The sequence below is a fragment of the Formica exsecta genome, unplaced genomic scaffold (genome assembly GCF_003651465.1).
Source record: "Formica exsecta isolate Colony F162 unplaced genomic scaffold, ASM365146v1 scaffold83, whole genome shotgun sequence".
In the NCBI taxonomy this organism is placed as follows: Eukaryota; Metazoa; Arthropoda; class Insecta; order Hymenoptera; family Formicidae; genus Formica; species Formica exsecta.
Window position 1 is genome coordinate 1,270,668 of NW_021853600.1, and position 27,663 is coordinate 1,298,330.

The 27,663-nt window shown below is 35.1% G+C and overlaps 1 protein-coding gene across 2 annotated transcripts in view; it reads right to left on the reverse strand.

The window, feature by feature from the left end:
- Nucleotides 1–27,663, reverse strand: part of LOC115244709 (latrophilin Cirl-like) — a 701,308-nt gene that overhangs the window by 5,027 nt on the left and 668,618 nt on the right. For both annotated transcript variants that reach the window (XM_029822597.1, XM_029822598.1), the window contains 13 exons: nt 20,706–20,812; nt 18,759–18,951; nt 18,241–18,413; nt 16,718–17,359; nt 14,777–15,188; nt 14,070–14,295; nt 13,814–13,979; nt 13,504–13,718; nt 13,187–13,290; nt 11,884–11,928; nt 10,020–10,188; nt 8,713–8,934; nt 1,537–1,734 (listed from right to left, as the gene is read on the reverse strand). In XM_029822597.1, the coding sequence (XP_029678457.1) occupies nt 1,537–1,734; nt 8,713–8,934; nt 10,020–10,188; nt 11,884–11,928; nt 13,187–13,290; nt 13,504–13,718; nt 13,814–13,979; nt 14,070–14,295; nt 14,777–15,188; nt 16,718–17,359; nt 18,241–18,413; nt 18,759–18,951; nt 20,706–20,812 (2,872 nt within the window). The remainder of the gene's footprint in view (nt 1–1,536; nt 1,735–8,712; nt 8,935–10,019; nt 10,189–11,883; nt 11,929–13,186; nt 13,291–13,503; nt 13,719–13,813; nt 13,980–14,069; nt 14,296–14,776; nt 15,189–16,717; nt 17,360–18,240; nt 18,414–18,758; nt 18,952–20,705; nt 20,813–27,663) is intronic.

The window sequence follows — 27,663 nt, forward strand, 5'->3', positions numbered from 1 at the left end:
GGAAGAGCGACATGGCTTATTCCATAACATCTCCGTTTCTTCTGCTTTTACTTCAGCCGGCGCTCATCAATCACCATGTTTTGCTACATCTCGGTAATTCACAGCGAGCATCGCCAAAAGTAAAAGTATAAAAGAGATATGCAACAGTACTTACAGTATTTTTGCAAAAGAATTCAAGAATTGCAGAGATGGAAAAAAGAAATTTTTGTATATACGTCCAGTAAACAAGTCTGTTTCCTTTACAGATGGTGAAGTTGATTTATGTCTCCATAATTTATGCAGTTTTATTACCCTCTTACATTGTACTTCGCGTAAATAACGTAGGAAAGTTAATTCTCTCTTAATACCATGATGATATAAACATATAAATTTTGTTTTGACATGATTTATTTTACATATTTTGGAACTGAGACAAATTTTATTACACTATATTGTGTATATAATTGAACAAATCATATTTAGATATATAAAAGATCTGTGATCTGTTTTATTTCAAAAATTTCAGAGAAATATTAATTGTTCAATTTCTTTAATATACAAGAAAAAAGGACTGAAGAAAGATTGCAAACGAAGAATTATGATACACGCTATGTCGCAAACTTGAAAAATAATCTCACTGTACACGTCAAGACCAAAGTGTACTCGCATCTCCAGGCTCAAAATTCGGATCAGGCTCACTCGTAGGATGCATAAAGATGAACAAGTGCTGTGCATGAGTGAAAATTAATACTGCACACCATGCAGAAATAAAAGAGAGAGATAGAGAGACCAAAAGACACACGATGAAGATGGAGACGGCTCTAGTTTTAGCGAAACTCTTGGTGAAGATATTATATTATGTTTAGGCTTTTGGAAAAAAAGAAGGAAATCTTTATAAACGCGCGGATCACAATTTAGTGCTAAGCTTCCGCAAATATTACAGTCAAAATTAGCCAAATTCTCTCGTGAGAAATAGCTAAATGCTCGCGAATACGAAGGTAACAGTTGCCAAGGTATATGCAAATGCATGGACTATACGCTTGATTAGTGTACTCCTCGCAAATGCAAGATCCTTGCGCATACAAAGATCGCTGGTTCTTGTAAACGCGAACCGCTTGCCAACGTGAAGATCGTACTTAGCGAGGATCTCATCAATGCAGAAGCAGCGGTTTAGCAAATCCTTGCAAACGTACGTACAATATTAGCGAGCTGCACGCAAATACAAAGCCATGATCTCGAAACATTTCACGAGAATGCTTATAGTTCGACGCTATTTCGCATACATAATCGTCGTTCAAAAATAAAGAGTATGCCGATTAAAGAGCCACGATAAGTTTTTAATTAAATTATAATAAATATTGAAATGTAATTTATAATTCATAAAATTATGTGTATTTATAAATATAATTTAGTTGCGGTAAATAAGATGCTCTCTTCGTAATTTCTGCTAAGGCTTTCTAATACAAAAGTCTAAACGATCGTAAAGTTTGCCTTACGATAGAGCCGCCCCCAGAGGGTGAGAAACACAGCGAGCGAGTTTAGCGGTGAATTAGTTACCTTCCACATGAGGTTTTTGTTAAGGTGGCCCCAAGTGGCGGTGGCAGATTTGGGGATATTGGGAGCTGAGGGTAAGAAGGCGTGACGTGCGTACGGCAGGGTGGCCACGATGTGAGCCTCGGTCGAGGCAGATTCATCTGGCACCGGTACTGCCGGCTGCCTATCGACTATCGCCCAGCTTCGACCGGATACCAAGTACTGTAAAAGCAACCAATCCGCCGTTTCCCCTTAACCCTTTGTTTACTGATAAGCAGGATCAGCTCTGTCAGTATCGCTCGTGTGTTTCAGTGTATGCGTGTGAATGGATGATATATATTCTCTGTATAATTATTCCATGCGTAATTACCGCCAGAAAAATTAAAATATATCACATTTTTAATAATTAATATTTATGTAGATTCACAAGATGTCGTGTCAGTAAACAAAGAGTTTTTCAACTACTACGCAGATTTTAGAAGCAACTCTGTTTCAACAAAATCGTAGAATAGGAAATTTAATGAAACTATCCTGATGCAAAAATCGTCCATTAAGTGTTAAAGAATTTCATATTTCTTTGGAAATACATTTGTGTGTGGATCAATATTTCTTTTACCTATTTTAATTTTTACAGTGTGTGATTCTAACTACAATAATATCTATTGTGTCTCGCAGATAATATTTCTCATTAAAAAATTTTTCTTTTGGAATAGTTATCAAGTAGACTTTATTCTAACAAAATATTAATTTAATATTTATAATTAAAAAGTCTAAATGGATAATATATAATATTAGCTTCATTAACCAGCTTCATTATTACGGCTACATCTAGTCCATAAATATACGTGTTCCCAATTGAAATCACAAGGCTGGGAAGACCGGAAGGCTTAAGCTCCTCGATCGATGAACCAGCGGGACAAGAGACCTCGTGCACCAATTAGGATACATAATTGTGTGGACACGGGGAAGAGGAAGGGCGCGTAAATTCCGCACGACACGAGGGAGATATGAGCGCTGTACATATCCAGCGGTATCTCGCGCGGCACCGGAAGCAGAACAGATTTAATCCGTGCGGGAGCGAATCTACGACGTAGCGCTCTGAGATACGCGACGTCGGCACGCACACTGAAGGGCTCTCTCTGGACACATCGCGACCTCCTTCCCTCCTTCGCCCTTCGGCGAGCGGACGAGCGTGTTTGTTATACGAGGACGACACGTGATTGCACTTGTTTCGAGATTCTATAGGGACGGGTCACGCGACCGCTACAGCCGGACTTCCGGTCCTAACGAAACCTACGACCGGCAGCTCTGACACAGATCGAGAAAGAGCGCTGTACGATGTCGTCCGCTTAAATGAATCATCTTTAGAATAATGATGAAATTTTGAAGCGTGTGGATTAAAAAATCTTTGAAACAAGTCAAAGAACCTCTTCGCATCTCCAAAAAATTGAATTATCTGAATACTTGAATTTATAAACATGCATTATTCATATTTAGAGAGAAACTGAATCAAAAGATGTTCTTTTAAAATCTTCGAATGACAAAATTTAATTATATTCTTGTAATTCTCGGAAAGATTGAATCCCTTCATTTTGAATTTTCTAGTTTACAGAATTTGAAAGTTTGTGTGAAAGAGGCGATAAAATAATTACCTATCTAGTTTCAACTATCTGAAAGTTTTCTCTATACTTTACCTCATAGACATGCGTTAATCAGCGAAACGCATCTAACGGATAAGAATAGAGAGAAAGAGAGAGAGAGAGAGAGAGAAAGAGAGCAAAAGTGAATGAGCATGTGTGATGCGGTGGAGGTGTGACAGATGTAACGGATTAATTTTTCTCACCCAATCTTTCTTTTTCTCTTTTAATTTCTGTTAAGTGGTTGATCGTGTAAGTGAGTGCCTATGCGAGCATTTGATTATTTTTTAATCTTTCATACTTGAAGCGCAAATCCAATTACCGTATTTTCTTACTTTCATCATTATCATAGTTACTAAATTCAATTTTTAATTACGAACTTATTTCTCGCACTTTTATAACGATAAAAACGTCTTAATATTCAAAATTTTATATAAAATAAAAATATATTTCCATCAAAAGGAAATAAATAGCATATAACATTTTGTTTTCTTCTATAAAAAAATTACAAAATGGTATTGTTCGCTCAAATTACAATAAATTAATGCATTAATAAATACGATTCCGCAGCATTCTGCGAATCGGTTGATAATAACATGCGCGACAAGTGCAAAGAGATTAAATATGCATTCGGCATGTGAAATACGTTGGCGATTTCGATGGAAAACACGCTTTTACGCAAACAGTTGCAAGCGCAATATGCAATCGTCATGCGCGTGCATTTGCATCTTCGAAAAAGCGTTTTCGATCGATCGCTTGTTCGGGGAGAGGTGAAAAAAAAAACCACTTCATTATACTTGAAGCGCGTTCAGGCGGAATACGGAAGATCCAATGAGTGCAAGAGAGCAAAATGACGTGAAATGCGATGTGTAAGTGCTTGCATAGAGTGCATCCCTTCGTACTCCGCCCTTCGCGTGTCTGGTTAAAATTAGGTTCACTGGTACATTACGAATCTTTCTAAAACATATACCTTTCCTATCGCCGACGGAAGTTCGTTTGTTTAAACTCCTTCATCATGGATTTGATTGGTAATGAATATAAAAAAAGATCAATAATTAAATAAAGCTAAAATTTTTACATGATATTATCATGATAAATTTTTTCAGTTTCTTATTATTTAAACATTTACTCTTATATTTCTTGAAATTATGTTTCATCAATATGTAAATAGTAAAAATTACATATTTTCTTCATAAAAAATATAATTTGTATATAACTTTAAGCAAAATTTATTACATACATTATATAATAAATAGAATAAATAAAATAAATTGATAAAAGTTTCCTTACGATTACAAGAAATAATTGGATACATTATCACAGAGATTTACCTCAATTGAAATGAAGAACTAATCAGCATTTTGCTAAAAATAAAACTCGTTCAACATATCAAATATGGTAAACGCGAGGATTAACGATAGGAGACAATACAATAGAAAATGCAATACTGTCGATTGTAAATCATAATTGCGTGAATGTAATTAATGTTATGATTTTCCACGCGTGTTCAAAATTATTTCTATGATTAGGCAAAAGGCAGTAATTAACAAATAAAATTTATATTTTTTAGCTATCTCTACCATGCTACAATGCATATCAACAATGATTTTGATAACGTGTTTTCAAAATATTTTTATATTTGCATAACTTTATTTAAAATTAGTCATCGATCGAAAACTCAGAACTTTATAGCTTTAAAATTTTAATTACTTTATTTAGTACCATATTCACAAGAATTTATCATCCAATATAAAAATTTAATTTATTTATTTAATGTTTAATTGCTAAATTTGACTTACCAAATTACTTCAACAGCACAACTCCAATTACCATTCTCTGTGTAAAATATCCGTTTCGACGAAATTACGTCACTTACTGCCTTTTACCTGATCACAGATTTCATCGATGATCCGGAAAACCTGAAATGAACGACGAATCGCGCGAAATCGCGCTTTTCGTGGTGAGAAAAGGAACGAGCTGGGGTAAGAGGGTACAAAGTAGCCAGCAACCGCGTTACACCAAACCCCGAGGCCAGATAAGAAGCACGGAAATCACCACTGTTAGTAGGAAGTCTTGCGGGCGAGCGTGCTCGCGAGAGTGCAAATTCGAGTATTCGTGCTGTGCCTGCCTTCCGCGCATTATTTACAGAATGGGGGGACATCGACCATTATCAAATTGATAATCTGGGAACATCTTCAGCCGAATTCATTTTTAGGAAAAGACAAATATATTTTTTTCGAAACCTATTTTAGATATTAAGATTTTTCAAATTAAGACTTCTTTAAAAAATTTTTTACAAGAAAATTTTTTTTGAACTCGCTTTGTAAGAGAAGAGTAAATTAAAACGATGAATACAAAAAAAAAAAGAAAGAAAAAAAGACATATAATAGTAATAAAGAAGATGACATTATTGATTCCGAAAATAAAAATAATCCGCTTACTAGAAATAAAATTTGATAGTCATATAAAAATGACTATTTTCCATTATAAAATCGACAAATTTTCTTATCAATGCAATATACATATAATTCTACATATTACAAATATATTTTTACATTTCTAAATTGTTTGAAACAAATTGATGGTTAAGAGATATATTTTAATTTATTCAAACTCAATAATTAAACTTTCTTCAAATAATTTAAAATTGATATTTAAGATTCTCGAGAAATTGTCATTATTCGTTACTTGACATTTCAAATAAGAAGTGCCAGAATAAAAGAGAGTGAGAGAGAGAGAGAGAGAGAGAGATGTATATATATATCCTTAATTGGAAGTATAACGATATCGTATTGACGAGAAATTCAAATTAAATCAAGATTAACAAAAGGCGCCGAATTTCATTTATTTCTTTAACGAATGCAAAGTGGTGTGCTCAATATTAAACAATGACTTATTAAAAAAATTTTGGTACGTTAAAGTTGTTATAAACTGAAAAATAAGTAGAACAAGATATTAGTTTTGATAGAAAAAAATACTATTTAACATAACTGTATAGAAAAGAAATTTCTATAAATTTAAATTTTATTTCTCATCGCTTTGCAATCTCTTTTAGAAAAATTTAAACATAAACGTAAGTACACAACAATTTAACAATAAAAATTAAGAGTTTTCCAATTAATAAATTTATTTTATATAAATACTTTTTTTAAATAAAACATAAATTTTTATAAGAAAATCACAATTTGAATTTTCGCGGATCTAATAAGAGCGAATACTTTTATAAAAAAAAGTAATTATAATTTAAAATTATTATAATATTTAACATTGTAAATTAAAAGAATTATAAAAAAATTAATAAAAAAAAGACTAGTGTGTTTAAATGTTATGAAATTTCTTACATTTTCAATTACTTTTAACATTAAAGTTTCACTCTTGCTGACGTTTTCCTACAAGCTGTTCTACAACAGCATATATGAGCACGTTCAACTATCTCCTCTAAATAAATTTTTTTTGTCTACCTAGTTTCTCTCTCTCTCTCTCTCTCTCTCCCTCCCTTTCTCTCTTTTTCTTTTTTTCTCTTTCTCACTTTATTTTTGTCGGCCAATTCTCTTCGATTCTCTGAGCGCGATAGAATCGAAAGAGTCGAACGGTTCGTTAAATGCCTTTTAACTCGCCGTTCTGCGAGTCAGTTTTTGAAGTGAATTGCTGACAAAAAAAGCTTTCAGACACATTTTTCGTTTCGAACATTAAAGTCAAGTGTACACTTAATAAAATCATTATAAATATAGAGCTTGCAGAAAAAAATAATCTGATATATTCATGGACAGTTCCTACAAATCTATATTTGTATACAAGAATTTGCATTTGAAAAACAAAATTTTGGGTTGTGTAGCCGTAACCGTAGCCGTATAAAAATCGCTTTCAATTTTATATATACAACATATGTTAGAGAATTTTAGAATTAAAGAATATATATTTTTATAGGAAAGTTTTATATACTTGCAATTCACTCTTAAAAAGAAAGAAAAGAAATCCTCAAATGTATTTCAAACCTTATGAATAAAGGCAATGAAACAGGACTTGTATGCCTCAAATATCCTGCAATACATTTAATGTACAATATATTAAGAACAAGAGATGTTGTGTATTTTAATTAAAACTCTCTGTTGCTCTATTAATTAAATATACTATAAGGACAAGATCAAGGAATAAATAATCACATCTAGCGCTAAATATGTAATGGACTAAAATCTATTTACACGCGCTGAGAGAATCGAGAGAGATAGACAGAAACCATAATTCACGTGAAAAGACTATGACTAGCAACAACCTTTGAATCATGAAGGGGACAAGCTTAAAGGAAGGCAGGCTTGAGTTCTGAGCGGCAGGCAAAAAGTGAGCAATAATAATTAATTACAGACGGATCATACTTGTGTTATTTATAATCATACTGGAAAGAGCAAAGCGAGAAAAGAATATATAGAGAAAAAAAAGAGAGAAACGCTATTTATCGGTACTCGGGAATTGTTCCCATAAGAACATACACAAGTTATTATATATGCTTATCTAATTTTGTCTGTACAAAAAAAAAGACAAACGTTGATTGCGTACTTCATAATAACCAAGTATTGCACCGTCATTGCTATATTGTGAAAAAAGTGAGAGAGGGAGAGGAAAGACGTACGTTCCCCTTTCGGACTCCTACAATTGCAATTTCTTGGCTGCTCCACGAAAAAACATAGTAACCAATATCCTTGCGAAAATTTATATGTACTAATTTTTACAAATATGACGTCTATATGTCTCAACTGATTCTCTAATTCTTGACGTAGTATACTCGTTTGAACCTTCGAAAAATGAGTACATTTTCTAGATTTTTTTGCAGCGTAACGATTTAATAAGAACTTTTCTTTTTTTTACGATATTAATACAATATTATTAAGTACTTAAATAAAATTTTTTTTAATGTTATGCGAATATTTGCAGAGCTTCTCCAATTTTAGGTGGCTGCACGGTGTACATGAAAACGTTCGTTTATCATATCCAAAATCAAAAAAACAAATTTTTTCTTATTAAACGTATTAATAGCTATCTGTTATCCAATTTTGCGCTGCAAAAAAATCTAGAAAATGTATTCATTTTTCGAGAGTTTAAACGGGTATGACCCCTTAATTAATAATTAAATTTAATTAATTATTAATTTTTTAATCTTTTCATTAAAATCAGATATTATAGAGAATTACTACTTGATCAACTATTAGCAAACTAATGCTCACAGAATCAATCTAAAAAAGATACAAAACGACGCATTATTTGTAAAAATTATGACCCGAATTTTCATAAGAAATATCGTTACTCTGGTTCCGCGGAGCGATCTCTCTACTTCGCTTCGTTATCCGCGCATTTCGGTTTGGTGTATAAGCGGCGTTTGGATACCTTGCTGGGTGAGATGCCTATTGTGGTTGCTAGGTGCCATCATGTGCATCTGGTGTGCCCCGACCGGCGATCTCAGCGACAAATTGTTCAGGTTCACGTTTATCGAAAGATTCGTATTGTTACAGGTGGTGGTCAGGTTGTTGTGATTGTTCGGTGGTGACGTGGTGCTAGCGTTGGTACCCACATTGGTAGCCGCATGAGGTGACAGTCCGGAGCTATCGGTGGTAGGGGCCGACGGATTCGACGAGGTGTTGTGCGAGGCGAAGTCCTTGCCACCGTTGGCGCCGCCGGCGCCGCCGGTGCCACCGGTGGAGCCGGCCGAGCCGCCCGTCACCGTCTTCGAGCACCTCAGGCATTTCGGCAGCCAGGAATGGCGACGCACGAACTTTCTATACTCCTTCCTCACCTGCAAGAGTGAAACAGAACCCGCCCGACCCGACAAAACGAGTTTAACGGTGCGTGAAAGAACTAAAGGCCTGTGCGAGACAGCGTGCGGATGTGTCACGTGCGTGTCTTCGCGTTTGATACGTGAGAATTGCAGACTACAGAAAGTTGCAGACAGCCTCGCAAAGAATAGCAATCATGCAAGTTTAAAATTATATATATATATAAAAAATAATGATATAAAGAAACTACATTTTTTCATATTTTATTCAAAATTTATATATTTATATATATTATCTTTAAGCAAAAAAAGTTTAAAGGAAGTTGTCTGCAACTATTTGTGAGAGTATTGTGCAATATAAATTTGAAGATTCGCAATTCTGGTGCCGATTTAATGAGAAATGAGAATAAAAACGGTGCTTCTCGCGATGACAACAAAAAAAGTTAAATTCCTGAGAAAATTATAATAAGCATACTACGGGTGACGAAAGTGCGCGAAGTAAACGCACAATAATTTGTATTACCACAGCACTTTATTAAACATATCATTTTCTCATCTCCATGTTCTGATATTCGTGAGCAAAATAATACGATGTTGACATGATTATCGTCTCGGTGATCTTAATTAGCATCAATTACGTAATCGATATGTTAAACTTAAGTGTTAGGAAATTCTTCAATTTTTAAATTTATATAAAAATTTATATACAAAAATGGAAATACGTGGATTTATAAAAGATCGTTACAACTTGCTGCTACTAATCTCATTGTAAAGAAATATAAAATGTACACAATTTTTTTTTTTTTTTTTTTGTACAGGCAACGAAGTGTAACATTTGTAACATTTCATTACATCAATCATTCATCGAAAATATGCAATAAAAATGAGTGTTATGGAAAGCGTATCGATGCAAAGTTAAATTGCTATTATAAAGAATTGCACGAGACTATTCTTATGCGATAAAAATTACATATTTCTATCATGTTACATATTTCTCGAATAACTTCGAAGTTTGTTGTCTGTTTTCTCTCTCCGGGAACATTCGACAATGTTACCAGAACCGTCTAAATCAAGGCGGACTTCTGTGCCCCGACGTATTCCCTTACCTTCTCGTTCTGTACGCAATGGAACACAAAGATAAACAGCCCCTGGAGACTGTTCAATACGGTGAAGATGTACGCCATCACAACGGACTCTTGGTTTAAGTAGAGGAGCCCGAACGTCCAGGTCAGACCTAGTAGAAACACTAGCACGATAGCTCCCCGCAGCCAGGCCCTGATCAGAAGATACAGGATAATAAATTACATCGAAGAACAGCCAGTCCCAGGTTTCTGTTTATAATACAAATCGCGATGGCGGCGCTTAAAGGGGATCAATATATAATCGTGTAAAATCTCTGGAATATATATTTCGTTAAAAAATCCAAATCTTATGTAATATATGTCGTACGCACTTCTTTTAAAAAGATTCAAAATTAATATTTAGTATTATTTAAGTTTTCTTGTAGCAATTTAATAAAAAAAAGATTGATATATTCGACGGTCTTATACACAGAAGAAGAGTACGAGAAAGGAAATAAAGAAAATATCTTTCGTGTAGATGAGATAACTTGATGCATTTTTTTTTTGCGATCATTCTGCGACATTCTATATTTGTTACAATTAATTCTAAAATAAAAGTAGAGCCGTAAAAATATCGCGTTTCATTAAAAATTTTAAAAGATTTATTTATAAAAAAGATTTTATCTGCTTATTATAAGTAATGAATGAGTTCTTCTCTTTTAGTAATCTTCATTTTTATTTTCCGAATTTGCTAGTCATAAAAAAATCAAAAAAATGATTGCAATCAATCCCAGGTTTCTTCAGTCGACCGCAACACACGGTTTAAATGCTTAGGATTAATAAATGTGACGTTGAAGAAAAAAAATAACGCTGCTGTCACGTAGCTGTCGTGAGACACGCGACGGGCGACGTTTAAATATTACGACATTATGCAGAGTCCGATCTTTTATTTTCGCAGGCACTGCTTTAAGCGTCGCCGAAATCGCAACATCTTATCTAAATCGTTGTGATTAGAACGTGACGTTACACAGGTAGGCGGATATATCTCTACGGTATACTTCCACGTCTATCTACTTGTAAATCAGGCGTAATACCCGAAACTAAGGAATATACTACATGCAGTGAATCGTTGTGTCTACTCACAGGAAATGCAAGTGCCATAATAAATATAACGAATAGTTATTATACCAGCCAATTTCAGCTATTATGTTAATATGAAGTTGACACAATCAAGTTGATAAAATTTTCCTTGCAAAGCAGTTAAAAAATATAAGAAAAGTGAATATCTAGAGAAAAGAAAATGATCTTATATCAATTTATAATAACTACTTTATTCAATAATTAAAATTAAATTTTATTTACTATAATCACTTAAGTATAGCAATATTTTTTTGCGATTTAAACAAACAATAAGCTCTCACAATTAAAAAAAAATTTTAAGATTTCGAAATGATTAAATAAACCGTATTGTCATGACCTTTTAATTGCGAAAAGTGCGCGTACATGAAAGTTTAATTCTCATAAATAAAATTATTTTTTATTTTATTGTAATCATTTACTTAAAAATTCGTAATATTCAAATATATTATAAATATAATACATCTCTTCATACGCTTATTTCTTCAACTGTTGTATTAATTACATTATGCACACATATGTTACATTGGCGTTTTAAATCGCGTTTCCGGTGAGTATCACGTTATCACATATGGCGAGTGTTTCGATGTATGATGTGAGAGACTAAAGATTACGGCTACGTTCACAAAATCAGTGTGAAATGATACTCGAATAGCTTAATTAAAATGAAATGGACCAAAGAAAAAAAAATAATGAAACGAGCGAGATGGTGATCAATGACGATGTTAATGATATGATGGGTGAGTAATAATAAAAATGGTAAATATCTTACAAGTGCGCTTGCAATTTGTTGGGAAGAGCATTCTCTTCCTTTCCACTACCAACCAACCACGCCATGCAGAGAATGTAGAACAGTGTAGACAGAAGTGGGTAGAAGATTTAATACAAAAATGAAACAAGACAGCAGTTAGGTGATTGTTCCGACACCATTAATTAATTGATTATAACTTATGTTTCGATTTGCAATGCTCGATTCGCATTATTTTTTTCCGAGCACGCAAGCATTTTTTGCTCGCAAGTAATATGATTGATCGTTATGATTAATTATGTCAAAATAAAAAAATCATTGTACAAGAATATTTTAATATCCGTCATCACGACAAATATTATTTGTAATAATCCGAATCGGGATTGCAACAATTTTTTCATTACCATCACCAAATTATTTACATGTTTTCACGATTTTGTAAAATTAGAGACAAATTTTTTTTTCTTTTACACTAATTTCACACAAATTATACTTCCGTTCACAAAATTTGTAAATTAAACGTGATAATATACAGGGTGTCTCAAAAAAAGGATGGATATATCAATATATTTCTGCATTTCATACAATTATCTATGAAATAAAAATTCATAGGTATAACAATCTGCAAAGTTCAAAATCTATGGCATCGTAGCAGATATCTTTAGAATTTAATATTTACAAATTAAAAAAATTGTATTTTGTATTTCAAATCTCGTATTTTTAAAGCATTAAAAATTATTACTAAAAAGCTTACTCGCGTTTTTCGATAACACTTAGCATTATCTTGCATAAAATGCAGAATTTTTGAAACCTAAACATGGAATTCAAGAACTTTATAAAAAGTTCGTAAATATAATGATTTTTTTTATTTAAACCGTAAATAGTTCATATAGTTATTTCGACAATTTTTTCAATCATCCTGAGCGGTACACCCTGCATACGACGATCTGTGTGATCGAACGATATACTCGTGTATATCCTAAAATGATATATCGTGTATATCACAGCAATACAGTGGTGTGTCGAACGAGAACGAAATCTGCGGTCATTCCAAACATAGGACTCAAAACCAAAACCAAAAATTCAGCATGGCCGCCAAAAGATGCGTGACAACAAGATCCGCGTTCGGGAGATCTCTTTAAGCAAGTAAAGCTTGCGAACGTGTAAACCGAAAGCATCAAACAAACATCTCGGATACTACGCTTCGACGGGAGGATCAAATCTCGAATGTGACGGACAACGGACGGACTCGATTGATATACGGTATATACAGTTCGTAATTTACGTTGATTTACTATAGAACAAGCTACTAGGGATCACTGCTTACCTTGCGCTAGCCAGTCGGGAATGCTCTTTACTTTTCATGGCTACGGTAGTGTTCGCATGCCGACACATCATGTAGATCGCCATCGATAGAAATACCAGATTCGCCTGCGAAAATGACAATTAAAATCGGTTAATAACGGCGTTTTCGGTACCATTATCGTAAAACTGAAAATCTCAAAAAAATGTCACGTTAATATATATATATATATATATATGAAGTAGTTGCAATCGTATATTATCAATTCTTCTTAACGTGCTTTTCTTTAAGCAGATCAATTGCATTGTTTAATTAATTAACATAATATATTAACTAATTACCAATATAACGAGTATCACAGGCCCAACGAAGCTAAAGATGAAATAATTATCTGCACGCAGCCAGCAATACCGATCGGTACCGTAGCTGAGTGGATCAATTATGCAGGAAATTCCTACAACCAGTAGCGGTGCGCCATATGCGACCAGATAATACCAACGAAGTCGAGATTTTTCCGCCTCGAAGACTTCGATCAGCATCACGTATAATTGGAATCCTGCGATGTGATATAAAATCGAGTAAAAAATAAATGACGATAAAGCAGAATACATTACAAATTGCGACGCTAATAAGACGAATGAATGAATTAACCTTCGAGGAACATCCAGGCAAATGCACACAAGAAGAAGAAGTGCAATAAGCCGGCCACGATGCCGCAGAGGACCCTCTGATTCGTCTGACCGATCCCACAAACAAAGAGTATCTCGGCTATCAGCAGGCACATGCAGAGATTCTTGTGAATCGTCGTCCTATCCGACTGTAAAGAAAATCCGTGAGTGAGGAAAAAAAATTCATCTTGCTGCAATTGAACGCCGATCAATATATATATCGCAGTTATGTATATTACCTTCAGTCCGCGAAATAATTGAAATGTGAGAATGGCCAGAACGAGACAGACGACGGAAATGATGCAGCCTATATACGTGATGATTTGCAGAGCGACTTGATGAGCGATGTCCAATCTGACGGCGTGCACGTCCATCAGCACGGCAAAGTTCGTCAGGTGATTGCATTCGCATACGGTGTGAGTCTCGTTGGTCTTTTGTATTTGGCATCCCTCGTCCGACCACGCACTATGTGAAATAAGGTATTGCGTGTAGAGAAGATATTGACATTTTCCATCCAATATACAAGATGCGTTAAAATCCAGCCGCGCATAAATTATGGATTTTCAAGCTATGTATTTTAAGATTGAGCTTTTCTTATTAAAGACTTATAAGAGTTAATCAATGTTGAAAGTTAAGAGTTAGATTTTCAAGATAAAGAATTCATTTAGAAATCTTACTTTTCAATCAATTTTGAATAATCTTTTTTATAAAATTTGTGTATAAAATGTTGAATTTCTTAATCAAAAGTGTCAAATTAAAAAAAAATAATGAAAAAAGTAAATAATTACAAATAAATGTTCAACGATGTGTCGTGAGCGTTGTATATGGCGCAATGAAGACATGGGAAGAAAATTAAAAATAAAGAAATGAGAAAGGAAAACTCTTTCTTCCCGGTATTCCTGATATTGTGTAAAGTGGAAACAGGATCGGATAAAGGCGAAATTACCTCAAGATGTAATCCCAGAAGACGCAAGTGGGGTTGGTGACATTCTCGACTACCAGATGCCTGAAATACACCCGGACGGGCTCCGAGAGCTGTATGTGCCGGCCTTTTCCCAAGGACGCCGAGATAACTTTGCTGTTGAGAATACGAGTGGTGTTTCTCCGCGACACGGGCTGGGGATCGTCGTTCATGACGACGGACGGCGGCTCGGCTTGCGGCTGCAGTATCTCCTCGAGTCTGTCAAATGCCATGAAGACCAGCCGCACGACACCGCCCTCGTTGCTATCCACCAAAGCGCCCCTGGTAAGTTCCACGTGATCGTTCGAGACGGTCCACTTTTGCTGGGCGGCGTCGCTGGGGAAAACTTCTAGCTCGTTGTCGATGTTGCGCGCGTCCAGTACGCGAACTTCCATCACTGTAGTGAAGACACGCACGCGGCTAATTAAGCGAGTAGGTGTTTCACTCCCTCGGCGCGGTTAATGCGCTCCGTGAGAATTCTAGCCGTAAATTCGCGGAAAACGCGAATTAAATTACGGCAATACAGCAGTTTTCAAACTTGTACATTAAATATTCATTTCTAATGAAAATTTAAATTTTTGTCACAAATAAATATATAATAAATTAATTAATTAAAACAAACTTGTATTATAAAGATACGTGTGTTACAAGTTGAAAACTTCTGAAGCAGAATAAAATTAATTTTTTTGTCTTCTTCGACTTTTATTTACGCAATCAAATAAAATTAAAAGGGCAGATAATTCAAATAAATTTATCAAAACTTTTTTAATTACATCAAATTCGTCAAGGAATTTAATTGTCAAAAAAAAAAAGTACGATAGTTCTAATACATTTTGTCGCGAAATAAACGATTAAAAAATGATCGCGGAATCAATCAGTAGCATTGCCAGGAAGAAGGACTTAATGCGATTTCGATTTTTCTTCTCAAAGAGAGGACGTAGCATCCGACCGGCTGTCGCTCATCATCTTTTCTCCTCCTTCCTCCGACACTTTTTGCCCTTCGCCGCGTTATGCAGTTTATCAAGCGTGCATCTGATGACGCTACGATGCACGTATATACTGCGGCTCAATCAAGCAGCGACGCACTTCCGGGAAGTAAATCAAGTCGCTCGTAATTCTACCGCTATTTTGTAATAATAATAACGCGCGCCCGCCCCATACTCGCCGGATTACAACGTAATCCAGGCGGGTACCGGAGAATTACCATGGATTCAGATCTGTATTTTATCTATACCGGAGATTACCGGGTGTTAGATACGCGAACGATATAAATCATTCGATTGCTCGCGACGAACGCCGAAGGCATATGGAACGTGCGTTCGTTACGTGATTCTCAAAATGATGGAATGGAAATGGCTACTCCGGAGGGATATACACATAATTTTACTTCAAGATAAATTACCCAATTACGTAAATTCTAGGTTGTCTGGCAAAAAATATATAAATCGAAATTGTTATTAAAGTTAAATCACATTCATCAAATTAAATAATATTAATAATTTCTCAAGAATCGCACACATAAGTATAAATTTATAGCCTTACAATATACTATAAGATATATAATTTTTCTAGATAATGTAACGTATTTTTTCTTTTATATTTTGAAGTTATGTATTTGTATGGTAAGGTGCTTTAGAAAAGCTTGAATAAAAAATATTTTTTCCTTAGATTTAAAATCAAATCGCGATCCTATTTTATATGGCAGATAAAACTAAACGTGATTTTAAAATTATATTCTATAGTTATCTAAGAACGGAGCAGTTGTGTAATAAGATGAGCTATAATAAGTAAAGAAAAATAATAACCTAATAAGGAAGATATTGAGGTTCTTAATGTCCTCTCTCCCTATCTGGCATGGAAGGATATAATAAACGCATATTTTGTAAATTGCTGCAGCAATTACCAATCATCATTAGCAGTACTCACGTATGTTTTTGCCCTCGTGTATGATGGTCTTCTCGTGCATGAGCGTGTCGGCCAATAAGAAGGCGTTCTCCTCGAGACCGATCAGCAGCGACGTGGCAACCCTCATCTGCTCCTGATGACTGAGATCTTTCCAGGACGCCATTTGCGCCTTGTCGAGTAGATTGCTGCCGGTCCTCACTACGCCTTGGAGCAACTCCGTGACGCTGACCTCTCTCTGATTCGGATCCTGGTAAGTCTTTATGTCCAGCGCCATCTTCTCGGCCATGTTTTTGATGATCTTGGTGGTGATCATCATGTCGCCGCCGTACAAACCACGACTATTGTTGGTCACCTGCGAGAGCTCTCTGCTGATGCCGAGGATCACGTCGCCGTCCGTCACGCGATTTTCTAGCGTGGTCAGCCAGACGGATCGGCACTCGCTCAAGTCTGGAGTATCGCGGTGCCAAAAGGCAGAGTCTCCGCGGGCGAGACATCGCCATCTGGCCAGACCGTTGGCACCGCCGGGACAGCTCTGCACAGCCACGTCGCCGGCCCTGGTCGTGTTCCAGGACAAGTTCCTGGCTATCACCGGGGGACACACCTGTCTACCGTAATCGTACCACTGACCGTTCGAGCTGGACTCCGGATACAGTGTGCTTGGTACTGCAACAACAGCGGTTACGGTTCGGTCAATTTCGTCGTCTTAAATAGCTATCTCAGATTATAACGGCCGGTAGTTAACGGCAGGGCGTTAATGCGATATCGGCGTCACAGCGTCCTCGGGGATGCAGTTCCGTGCGCAACGACGCTCGGAAATGGAATTTCGGTTCTCCCCGGGGGATCTTAATGCTTCGTCGCGATTGGAGCAGAAACGCGCCGTTTAGCAGCGACAATTTATAGACAACAGAAATGTATTCATGTACTGTAAAGAGTGATACAAATGAAAAGTAAAAAGAAATCAGCTGTTATGACTATATAATCTCCGTCATCTATCATGCTTATAACGGGCTATCTGATACGAGCGGCTTATCCTCAAAGTCAATCCATAGATTCGTGGATATCATAACCGAGATACCGGATATAGCTTGTATAAAGATATTGCTGCGATTGTTGTACAAGATTATCGAATATGATTAACTAATTGATAATTTAAAGAAAACAAAGAAACTCGAGAAAATTTCAGATTGTATAGCAGAAAGCAAAATCTTGTTATAAAATATAATAAAATTATAAATCAGATTTCTCAAATATATATTTGTTTCTTAACAAAAACACCATTTTTTAAATATTTGCAGTTAAAGTTTGTTATGCATTCAGATAATTATATTACAACGTGAATAATTAATGTCATATTCCATGATTTGGACACGTATATGTAACACATAACACAACACATTCTATATTTTTGTATTTAATATTCCTTTCCTTTTTTATTTTTCAAAAAATATGTAATGCAAGATATCAATATTATTAGATATTCGATATTATTGTTTGAAATGACGCTTTATTATCTGATGTTTCCCAAGAATGAGAGAGATACTCACCGGTGGTCCTTCGACTAGTTCTCCAGGGAGCGAAGGTGGACGTTGTCGTAGCTTGAGTGGTCTCAGGTATAATCGGCGTCATTGCCGGGCCATTTGCCGGAGGACCGTTCGCAGGAGGTATTAAGTCTTGGTCCTCCTCCTCGATGTCGACGGAGGATCTTGTTGACGTAGGGCTGAAAATGAAAGAGGCTCTTCATTTTTAAAAGAGAGGGAGAGCTCTTTATCCTCGTATATATCAAATTTTATGATGATCGTATAGATTGCGCTTAATACAAATTAACGACATAAAAAAAGTATTTGTTCCCGATGATGTGCAATCAGCGATTGAATGAAATCAATGACTGATATGCGAGATAATGCGCAGAATAAATTTATTTTCTCCTCCACTATATTTATATATATATGTGAGATATGACGTACGATAATAATGAAACATACGTAAACATGATTCTAGATTAAAGCCCAAATTTTTCGGCTTTTAGCCTATCAAATCGCGCATGTTTATGTAGCACACTAACCTCGCCGGCGTTGTTATCGGCATCGACGGGGTGGACGGTGCCGGCGGCTGCTGTGGCGGCTGTTGTGCCGCTGGTAACCGTACCGTAATCTTCGAGGGAGGCCTGACGGTCGGCTTAGCGGTACTCCATACGCTTGGCTGCGAAGTTATGAACCACGGCGGACTCGGCCGAGACGTTGTCGTTGTGGTGGCTGCTGCAAATGTGTTTCGTCGAGATCGATTTTAATGAGGATGGAAAGATCAGTGAACGGTGCGAAGAAACTAGTTTCGTAGAGAAGCGGAGAATCGAGGGAGCTCGTCTACGAGCTTATCGGAATAGAAGACCGAGTATAATTAAGAAGAAAAGTGATTTCAGGGGTGCGGAATATTTAAGGCTTTCGAGAGTTCTTCGACTCTCAGGAATATCAAACTTGCCCCTCTTCTCTCTCTCTCTCTCTCTCTCTCTCTCTCTTTCTTTCCACATCTCTCTTCCTCTCAGATTAATACGATGGGGAGCTTATCTTCCTCGTCGAATTTATATCGGATTCTGGTTAATCATTTGATAGAGTTTGAATAAACTGTCTGTACTTTACGTATATTCCCGATAGGGACTGAAGGAAATGAGATATTCGCGGCACGAAAATATCTAGATACTCTCTTCTATGTTTTTCTTGGCTCGCTATGTTGGGAAGAGCTTATCCGCTGTATCAAATTTATATCGGATTCTTGTTAATCGTAATCATTCGATAAAGCTCGAGTAAATCTCCTTTTGAAAAGAATATATGAATATGGTAAATACAATGATATTGGAATTTTATATTAAAATATTTGATGCACTTAACTGATCAAAATAATTTTGCGAACTAAATTAAATTTCATTGGAAAGGTAAAAGATAAAACAATGTGTTAACAAAATAAAAATATATATACAAAAATAATGATTTTTAAATAGTAAACACAATAGCTTTGACAATATATCTTATTAAAAGAAAAATATTATTATTTAAAAGAAATATTATTAAATATTTCTAATATCAATATTGCTGAATATCTTTATTGATGTTATTTTGTCTCTATAAAAAAATCTATCATTATTTCTCCAGTATCAAAGATAGAAAACATGGAAAATCTATCGCCTTTTCCTCGGAAATGTGATATCGAGTTTTATAATTGAATGAACGAACGCGATAAATGTAAATTAAAAAATCTCCATGACTATCATGTCACATATAAATCGCCTATCCGAGAAGCATTTGCAAATAGAGAATTTGAAGGGTCAAAGAATAGAGATGGAGAGAGACAGAGCACAAAATTAGATTATACGGTTCAATATCTAGTCGCTGAGAAAAAAATTTTTAATCTAGGATAGTGCTAATATATTAATTTTAAAATGAAATAGTTCACGTATTTTGCCACACTATCTATAGAACTCATCCTTATTGACCGAAGGAGCTAGTGATAAGATAAAATATCGGGGTCACTGAAATTTACCCTATCTAAAGCTAAAATAAGCATATACGTTTGTATATATCAAAGAGAGAAGAGGAGTTGATTTTATCTCTTTCACTAAAACCTCATAATTGAAAAATATCGATGTTTTAAAAATATGTATTATTAATAAAAAAGGCAATTTAATATTTATATTTCTTATATCAATTAAATCAAATCAATATCGTTAATCACATTTAATGCTGAAATCTAGACACGAGAGAATAAATGATAAAGACTATAAAAAAAATAGACTAAAAGGAAATAAAATATGTTCAACATATATTCACAAAATTAATTTTAAATTGCTTTTATCTAAAAGAAAAAAAAATAACTTTTCCTATTATATTTCTTTCTTTATCTTTCTTTCTGAAATAATATTAATAATTTATAACATTTATGAAATTTTCCGTGAAGTCCAATAATTATCATATAGTCAAGAGGATAAAAGCTAATGTAAAAGTGGAAGAGTTTTACTTACCAGACACGCACCGATAGTGCGCTTCGAGATATTTGTGTGTGTTCGGACAAGGATCGCCGAATTGCAGCGTGGACGCAACGATGCTGCAGTTCTGCTGGTCGTTGCACCTGGACGGGGATTCGACTCGCGTTTAACAAAATGACCGTGGTACACCCTTACCACGTGTACCGCCATGGATCTTGTTTCTTTCATTTCTTCGATACAGGTGGGAAATGAGAGCAGTGCTCTCAGGGAGAGACTTTTTCGTCGAAATTTATTCATTCCATTCGCGTTGTTTGCAGAGAGTATTAATAATAATTTAATATATTCTTAATAAATTTTTAATTGATAGAAATTGATTAAATTCTTGAGACTTTTAATTAAAAATTAAAAATGTGCTGTGGTGTTCATGGAATTTTATGTCTTTCATTCGATCACACACACAGATAGAATATATTTCTTTACAATATTATATATTTAGTCACTAAATATAGTAGGTAGTTCTCAATTATTAAAGAATTATTATGTATAATATAAAAAGTAAATAGATCACAAAAATTACAAAATAACAAAAAATTGAGTTAATTAATAAAATAAGATAGCTTTTTCAAACGTCAAGTAAAATTGTAAAATAACAAGAATAAAATGGAGAAAGAGTTAATTACAAAAAAGGATTCAAACCATCATGTTTATCGCGCCGTCAGTCGTCGCAATTTTCAAGCCAGTCCACAGAGCATCGTACGTGATTAGACGGGAGTGTCGAATCTAACAATCGTTTCGATGTATTAATTGGCCTACAAATGGTGCGTCTTTTTGGTATTCGTAAGAAATTTGTTCCGCGCTCGGCCAAATCGACGTGTGATGTCACGCGAGGTCCTTTCCAAGGACACACAGATAAGATATAGCAAATAAAATTTCATTAAATTATTCGAGATGCTAAAATAGAGTAAAAAATCTAGAGACGTAATAGACAATTTTTATTAGCATTCTTAGAATATATATTGGAAAAAAGACTATTAAAATCAGCTACTGTTATAATTTTTACAAAAAAATAGTATTATTATAAATTTTAGTGACATCCTTATTGTGGAACTTTGCCTTTGTTCTCAGAATATTTCGGGAAAATTCTCTTTCGCTCTGATGATATTTCGGTCTTCGGAGCATTATCTGCCGCTTGTTATCCCGGGATTGAGTTTTTGTGAGGCTTTGCATATGCCAAGTGTGCTAACTCGAAATTCGATAAAATGTCACGCGACTGCCACGTCGTATAACATGGTGTAATTCCGAAATCCCTGGATAGCAGAAAATTTACAAGTGCGACGACAGACGCGCGAGTTATTTCGTCGGAGGAATTATCAGAGAATTAATCAGACGCAGCGGGCGTACGGAATGACGAAATTCTTATCGTTCTGCAAAAAAAAAAAAAAAAAAAAAAAAAAAAAAAATTCGGGTGCTGTCGATATATTATCATAGTTCAAATAAAATATTGATAGACGCAAAGTTCGCGCTTTCGATGTAATTGGCTCTTGTTCAAAATTAGTTAAGTACAATATATAATTATGTAACAATTTTGATTTATTCGACGGTAATATTCTGTCGTCAATAATAGTTAAAAAACTATAGTATTTTGTTGTTGTTGTTTTAGTGATATGAAAATAACCCTGTAATAGAGAATGTTTATTTTGTCTGTTCGCGTTTAACTCGGCGAATCTGTGCCAACGACAAGAAAAAGATTGACAGCGAAATGTAATATTAATAACGCGATTAAAGCCGCAATAATAAATATATCTCTACGTTATACCCACGGTTTATTAATTATGCATCGGGCGATGTTGCATTATGTCGTTGTAATTATTCATACGATTCGCATAATAGTTCCCGTATCGCGATGGAAATGTGGTCGCATCGGTGGCGTTTCTCTCATCGACAACCGAAATTACAGTGTAGCCAATTATAACGCACTGACGCTTTTATTTGTTCAACAGAATTCGTCAACAAACTATCGTTCTCAATGTTAAGTGATAACATTCGTATCTCATAACCATGTTTCAAGCACGTGATAATAATATTCGTTGCTCATTAATTAGTTGCTTTGAATCGAGCATCTATCTTTAAATGCGCAAGTGAAACAAATCAACGATTTTGCCGACCATCATCTGACCGAAATAATAATCTAGAAAGATATGGAAAATTATTGTTATTATTAAGATATTGTGAGCAAGGTCTCAGTTATTAATGTTTTAACTACATTTGCCAATTTGATTGTAAATTGTAATTCAATTCTCATTTCAAAAACTATAATAAATATATGTTTAATTTCACAGAAATAATTTTATTTCTGCAAAACTAAATGCTGATTTATGAAATATGAAAAATATTTATAGTAATAATAGAGAAACTGGGGCAATTTTGAATATTTATTAAGAAATTTTTCTATATATATGCTAATAATTAATGTGATACAAATACCTTTATATATTTTTTTAATCCATTGAAAAAAAACGTGTTTTATGAAATTTTTTTTCTAAAATAATATCAAAAAATTCCGGAATACTTAAAACGAAAAAAATTTTTTGAGATTCTTTTACTATAAGTAACAAAGTTTGCATTAAAAACTCACAAATATAATATAAAAATCTTGTTACTGACGCAATTTTTAACTGTGTTAAAAATTCAATTAACTGTATTACATTACTGAATCAATTTAGGTGCAGTATTTTCTAAAAAAAAAATATCGATTTTTTTTTCTTACTATCATACACCCCTCTGTCTGATTTCATCCCCATCGTCCGGCTTGCACGGCAGAATATAACGAGGGTAAACGTAATTTCAGACGGGTAAACTACGAACGAGCACGAAAAATCGCCATTTCGCGGATGTTACGCCGTTTATTATTAAGGCAGACTCTCTCTCCCTCCATGGTTTCCCGCCCAGTTCCCTTTGTATTTCTTTTTTCAAACATATTCGTCGGTAACCTTGCTATAATGATCGATTCGACGGTGATTCAGCCCTTTTCCCCGCAGCGTTCGCGGTTAATATCGACTCGACAAAAGGTTTCACAGTACGTTATTATTATCCCTTTTGTTAATTTATCGCGACATTTTTAATCACTTCTAAACTAGGCAACTTTAAATAAATACTAAACAGATAATTTTCGCGTACTATATATTTTTGTAAGAAATCACAGAAATACAAGCACCATGTCATAGAGCTTAAAAGCATTTTACTTTTATTAATTCAACTTTCTTCAACTTCACTTTTATTAGTTCAAGCTAGATTGTTTTTTTTTATCATAGCCAAGCATTCAATATTAACGCGACAAAAATATCTGTTTTTACAACAATGTGAATGGAAGAAAATGTACTCGATAATTTTATTAATTTTGTCGATTGATCGGTGCTGTTATCTTATTTTACGAATACTAAATCGTTTATTGATCCTGAAAATCTTCTTACCGTGGCCAAAATTTTCAAATCTACCTGGATAAATGCTCGTATTTACGGCAACGGAATGGATTAATGGATTAATTGCGCGCATAATCCGCAAGTAAAAGCGCTCGGTCGCGTAAGCGGAGCTTAAAAGCGCCCCGCGGATCGTTGGTAATCCTCGCGATTTAACGAGGCGCGTGTTTACAAACTGTGTCGTATTGTATATCTATGTGCATCTTGCGGGATGCGACTCGCTTCGCGTACTTCGTGCACCACCAGTAAGAAACTTGTCGTCCCGTAAGCGGGCCACGAAACACCCCGGCGGGAAAGCCTCGTAAACTGCAATCGTGTGCATCGCGCGTGGTCTAAACTGTACGCGGCGCAAAACGTCGCCATTAGAACGCCCCTAAAACAACGTTTTCGGTATCGCGGCTACGTGACGGACATAACTCGCGAGTGAAAAGTTTCGTCACGTCGCAATTTTGCGGGAGAACAAATTCGTAGATCCGCACGACCTAAAAACAGCTGTAAATTTTTTACTGACAAAAATTTTTGTTCCTTTAAGAAAGTTATATTCTCGTTATAAAATTCGTATAAATTCTAAAAAGCGAAAAAATGCGTATTTAAAAGTATTTCGCGGTTTTGGAGAATCACAGATCAGACCAACAATAAAATTCACATTTAATTGTAAGTTTATATGTAAGTAACTATGGAGAGATTTCGTCAGCATATTTATTGCCTTATGATAAATATATTACTTTACATCCAATTGTCGCAAAATTTATACTTGATTATAAAAGTCTTCGCGAGAACGTATATTTTTTCGAGATTTTCCAGATTAAATTTCCGATCCCTTAATCAATAAAATCCAGCCATTAATCGCCAGGTTCACGTATCGCGAACGAAAGAACGCGATCTCATGCGGTAACGCGAGCCGTCGCGACGCCTACTATCCCTATCGAACAGAAAAGGGAAGCCGAAGAGTTTTCCGTTTCAGGCTAGACACGCGGGCGAGAAGGAGTGCGACCGAGTCGAGTGACTTTAATCGTCGTAGGAATGTCTTTGTGTTAGCGAAACCTCTCCGTGACTGGCGCGGATTTCGAAAGAATGCGCCGCGTTGAAACTTGACGATAGCGTATAGCGGACAAATAAAAAAAAAAAAAAGAAAAAGAAAACAAGAACCGGGGATGAGCAGGTGAGAAATATCGGAAGGATAAAAACAAGAAAACTATCGAGACGGACGTTTACTTTGGCGCTTATAAATGTTATAAAATCACGACACGAGTCAAATGATGCTCTCGATATTACCGTTCGAGATTTCGAAGACATATTCGTATGTATAGAAAATAGAGTTCACAAATTATTTATAATAATTTTTCATAAATTATTACTGCATCTAGTGATATGACGTAAAAATATCGAATGTAATGAAACAATGTAAATTATTTAATATAATAGTTTCTGTTTGAAACATTGGCCACGTGATTTGCTTTTGATAATTTTGCGAAAGGAAGATTAAAATGCTTAACTGTAAAGAGTTTAACTCCGACTCTCCGACTTCTATTAAAAAATATGACTACTAATAAAATATGGACTTAAGATTCATTATGAAATAATACATTTAATTTAATTTAATTTGATCGTATCGCGTATCTCATTTTCTTTCTCGCTTAATATTCATGCATACTATCTTTCGTCTACGCTTTGTCCGATCGAAAACTGCAAGTAGATTTCACTTTGAGAATAATCACCGGGTTTGTGAGTGCGGAAAAAGAGCGGGTTGGAGGAGAACGAGAATGGCGATCGAGCGGAGCACAAACACGATCGGCGATGCGCGCCTGCTGAAATTGGAAATTAATCGGTTTTGCGTTGTCCGCGAGGGTGTATTTCTCGTATGCGAGAATATACCGGCATTTCGCCGAACGAGCGAGCGAACAGTGCTGGCTTCGTTCATTTACGCTTCGATAAATCGAAGCGCCCGGACGCGATTTCGTCGCCGACCTGCCTGGCGATTTTCGATGTTTTTAGCGTTTAACGTACGAGTATGCGCGTTTCATTCGTTCGCGCCAGAATAAATCGAAACGCGATCGCTCGCTCGACCTGCCTCTACCAACCGATTTTTAGTGTTTTCGATGTTTAACATCCTCGCGCGCGTCGATGGCTCGTAGATAGCTCTATTTCGTACGCAAAACCTGGCACGATCGATGTCACAGTCAAGCGGATGAAGATTATAGCGATTTTATCACGATTTTCAAAGCGCGCCACGTAGTGTCAATACACGTATTTGTGCAAAATCATAAAAAAATGCTTGAGGTAGCAATTTTCAAATATACATCTCAGTAAGCAAATTGATTTCAAATTCAATAAAAGATCTTCATTTTTAAGAAAGTACCATCGATTAGGGATACGCTCTATATGACTCAATCCCCCTTTCCTCCAAAAACAATATACAAATTTTTATCACCATAAAATTAAATCGCGATATAAGCTATAAAGCTTAAATATATAATATTTTTCTGTAATTTCTTTAAGTTAATTTTTTATTATTTAAAATATATTACTAACAATAAAAGAATAAAATGCACGTGTATAAATTGAGTTGCATAGCAAAAATTGAATATCTCTTTCATGATTTTATAATAAATAATCCATCACGTATTATAAAGATTTATATCGTATAAATATAAATTTGTATCATAAAGATTGATAGTAATTGCGAACATAAAAGCGAAAATGCCGACGAAAAAGCCTCTTTCCTACCAGGAATTTCCCGCAGGACAATTCCTTTAGTAGACGAGATTCTGCGCGGGTTTACATAACGGGTAGCCAAAAAGAAGGACGAAAAGACACAACACAGGAGCATTTCTCCTTGGCATTCCGGGCAGCAAGAGAAAAAGGAAAGATCCATGGCAGCACACGCGTTTTTTTTCTGTCTTATACATATATATACATATGTATATTTTCTAAATAAGACAAAGCTTGTACGTGTACCTGTAATAGTAGACGTGCGCAGAGAAATCTCGGTACAAAATTGCAAAAACAAATCTTAAATCTAAAGCGTAAAAAAAATTTTTCAAGAAACTCGTAAAAATGTCTATTTCGCGCATTAACTACAAGCATTCAAATGGTTAATTGCAACTGTCGGTGATAATAATTTGACAAAAATTTAATAAAATTAAAAAAAAAACATAATATATAAATATATGCAAATCTTGACAAGATTTCTCTTTCGACACATATATACAGTACAGCCACGATCGTGAATTTGAACCAAAAACCGTGGCATCTTAGAAATTAACATTTTTATTATGATGTCTGATAAAAAAAGTATTGTACCAAGCTCGCCAACTGGCCGACGGGAAAGGTACAATAATTTGCGCGAATTACACGCACGTAGCTGTACCGAGTAGAGAGAGCGGAAAACGCCCTTTCCTCTTTCTTTTCAATGAGATAATCGCTCATTATATAAAAAGTGATATAAGTCAAACTTTGAAAAACAAGTGCCTCTAAATGATGTTATTAATTATTTTGCGTCAAAGCTTTTTAACTAA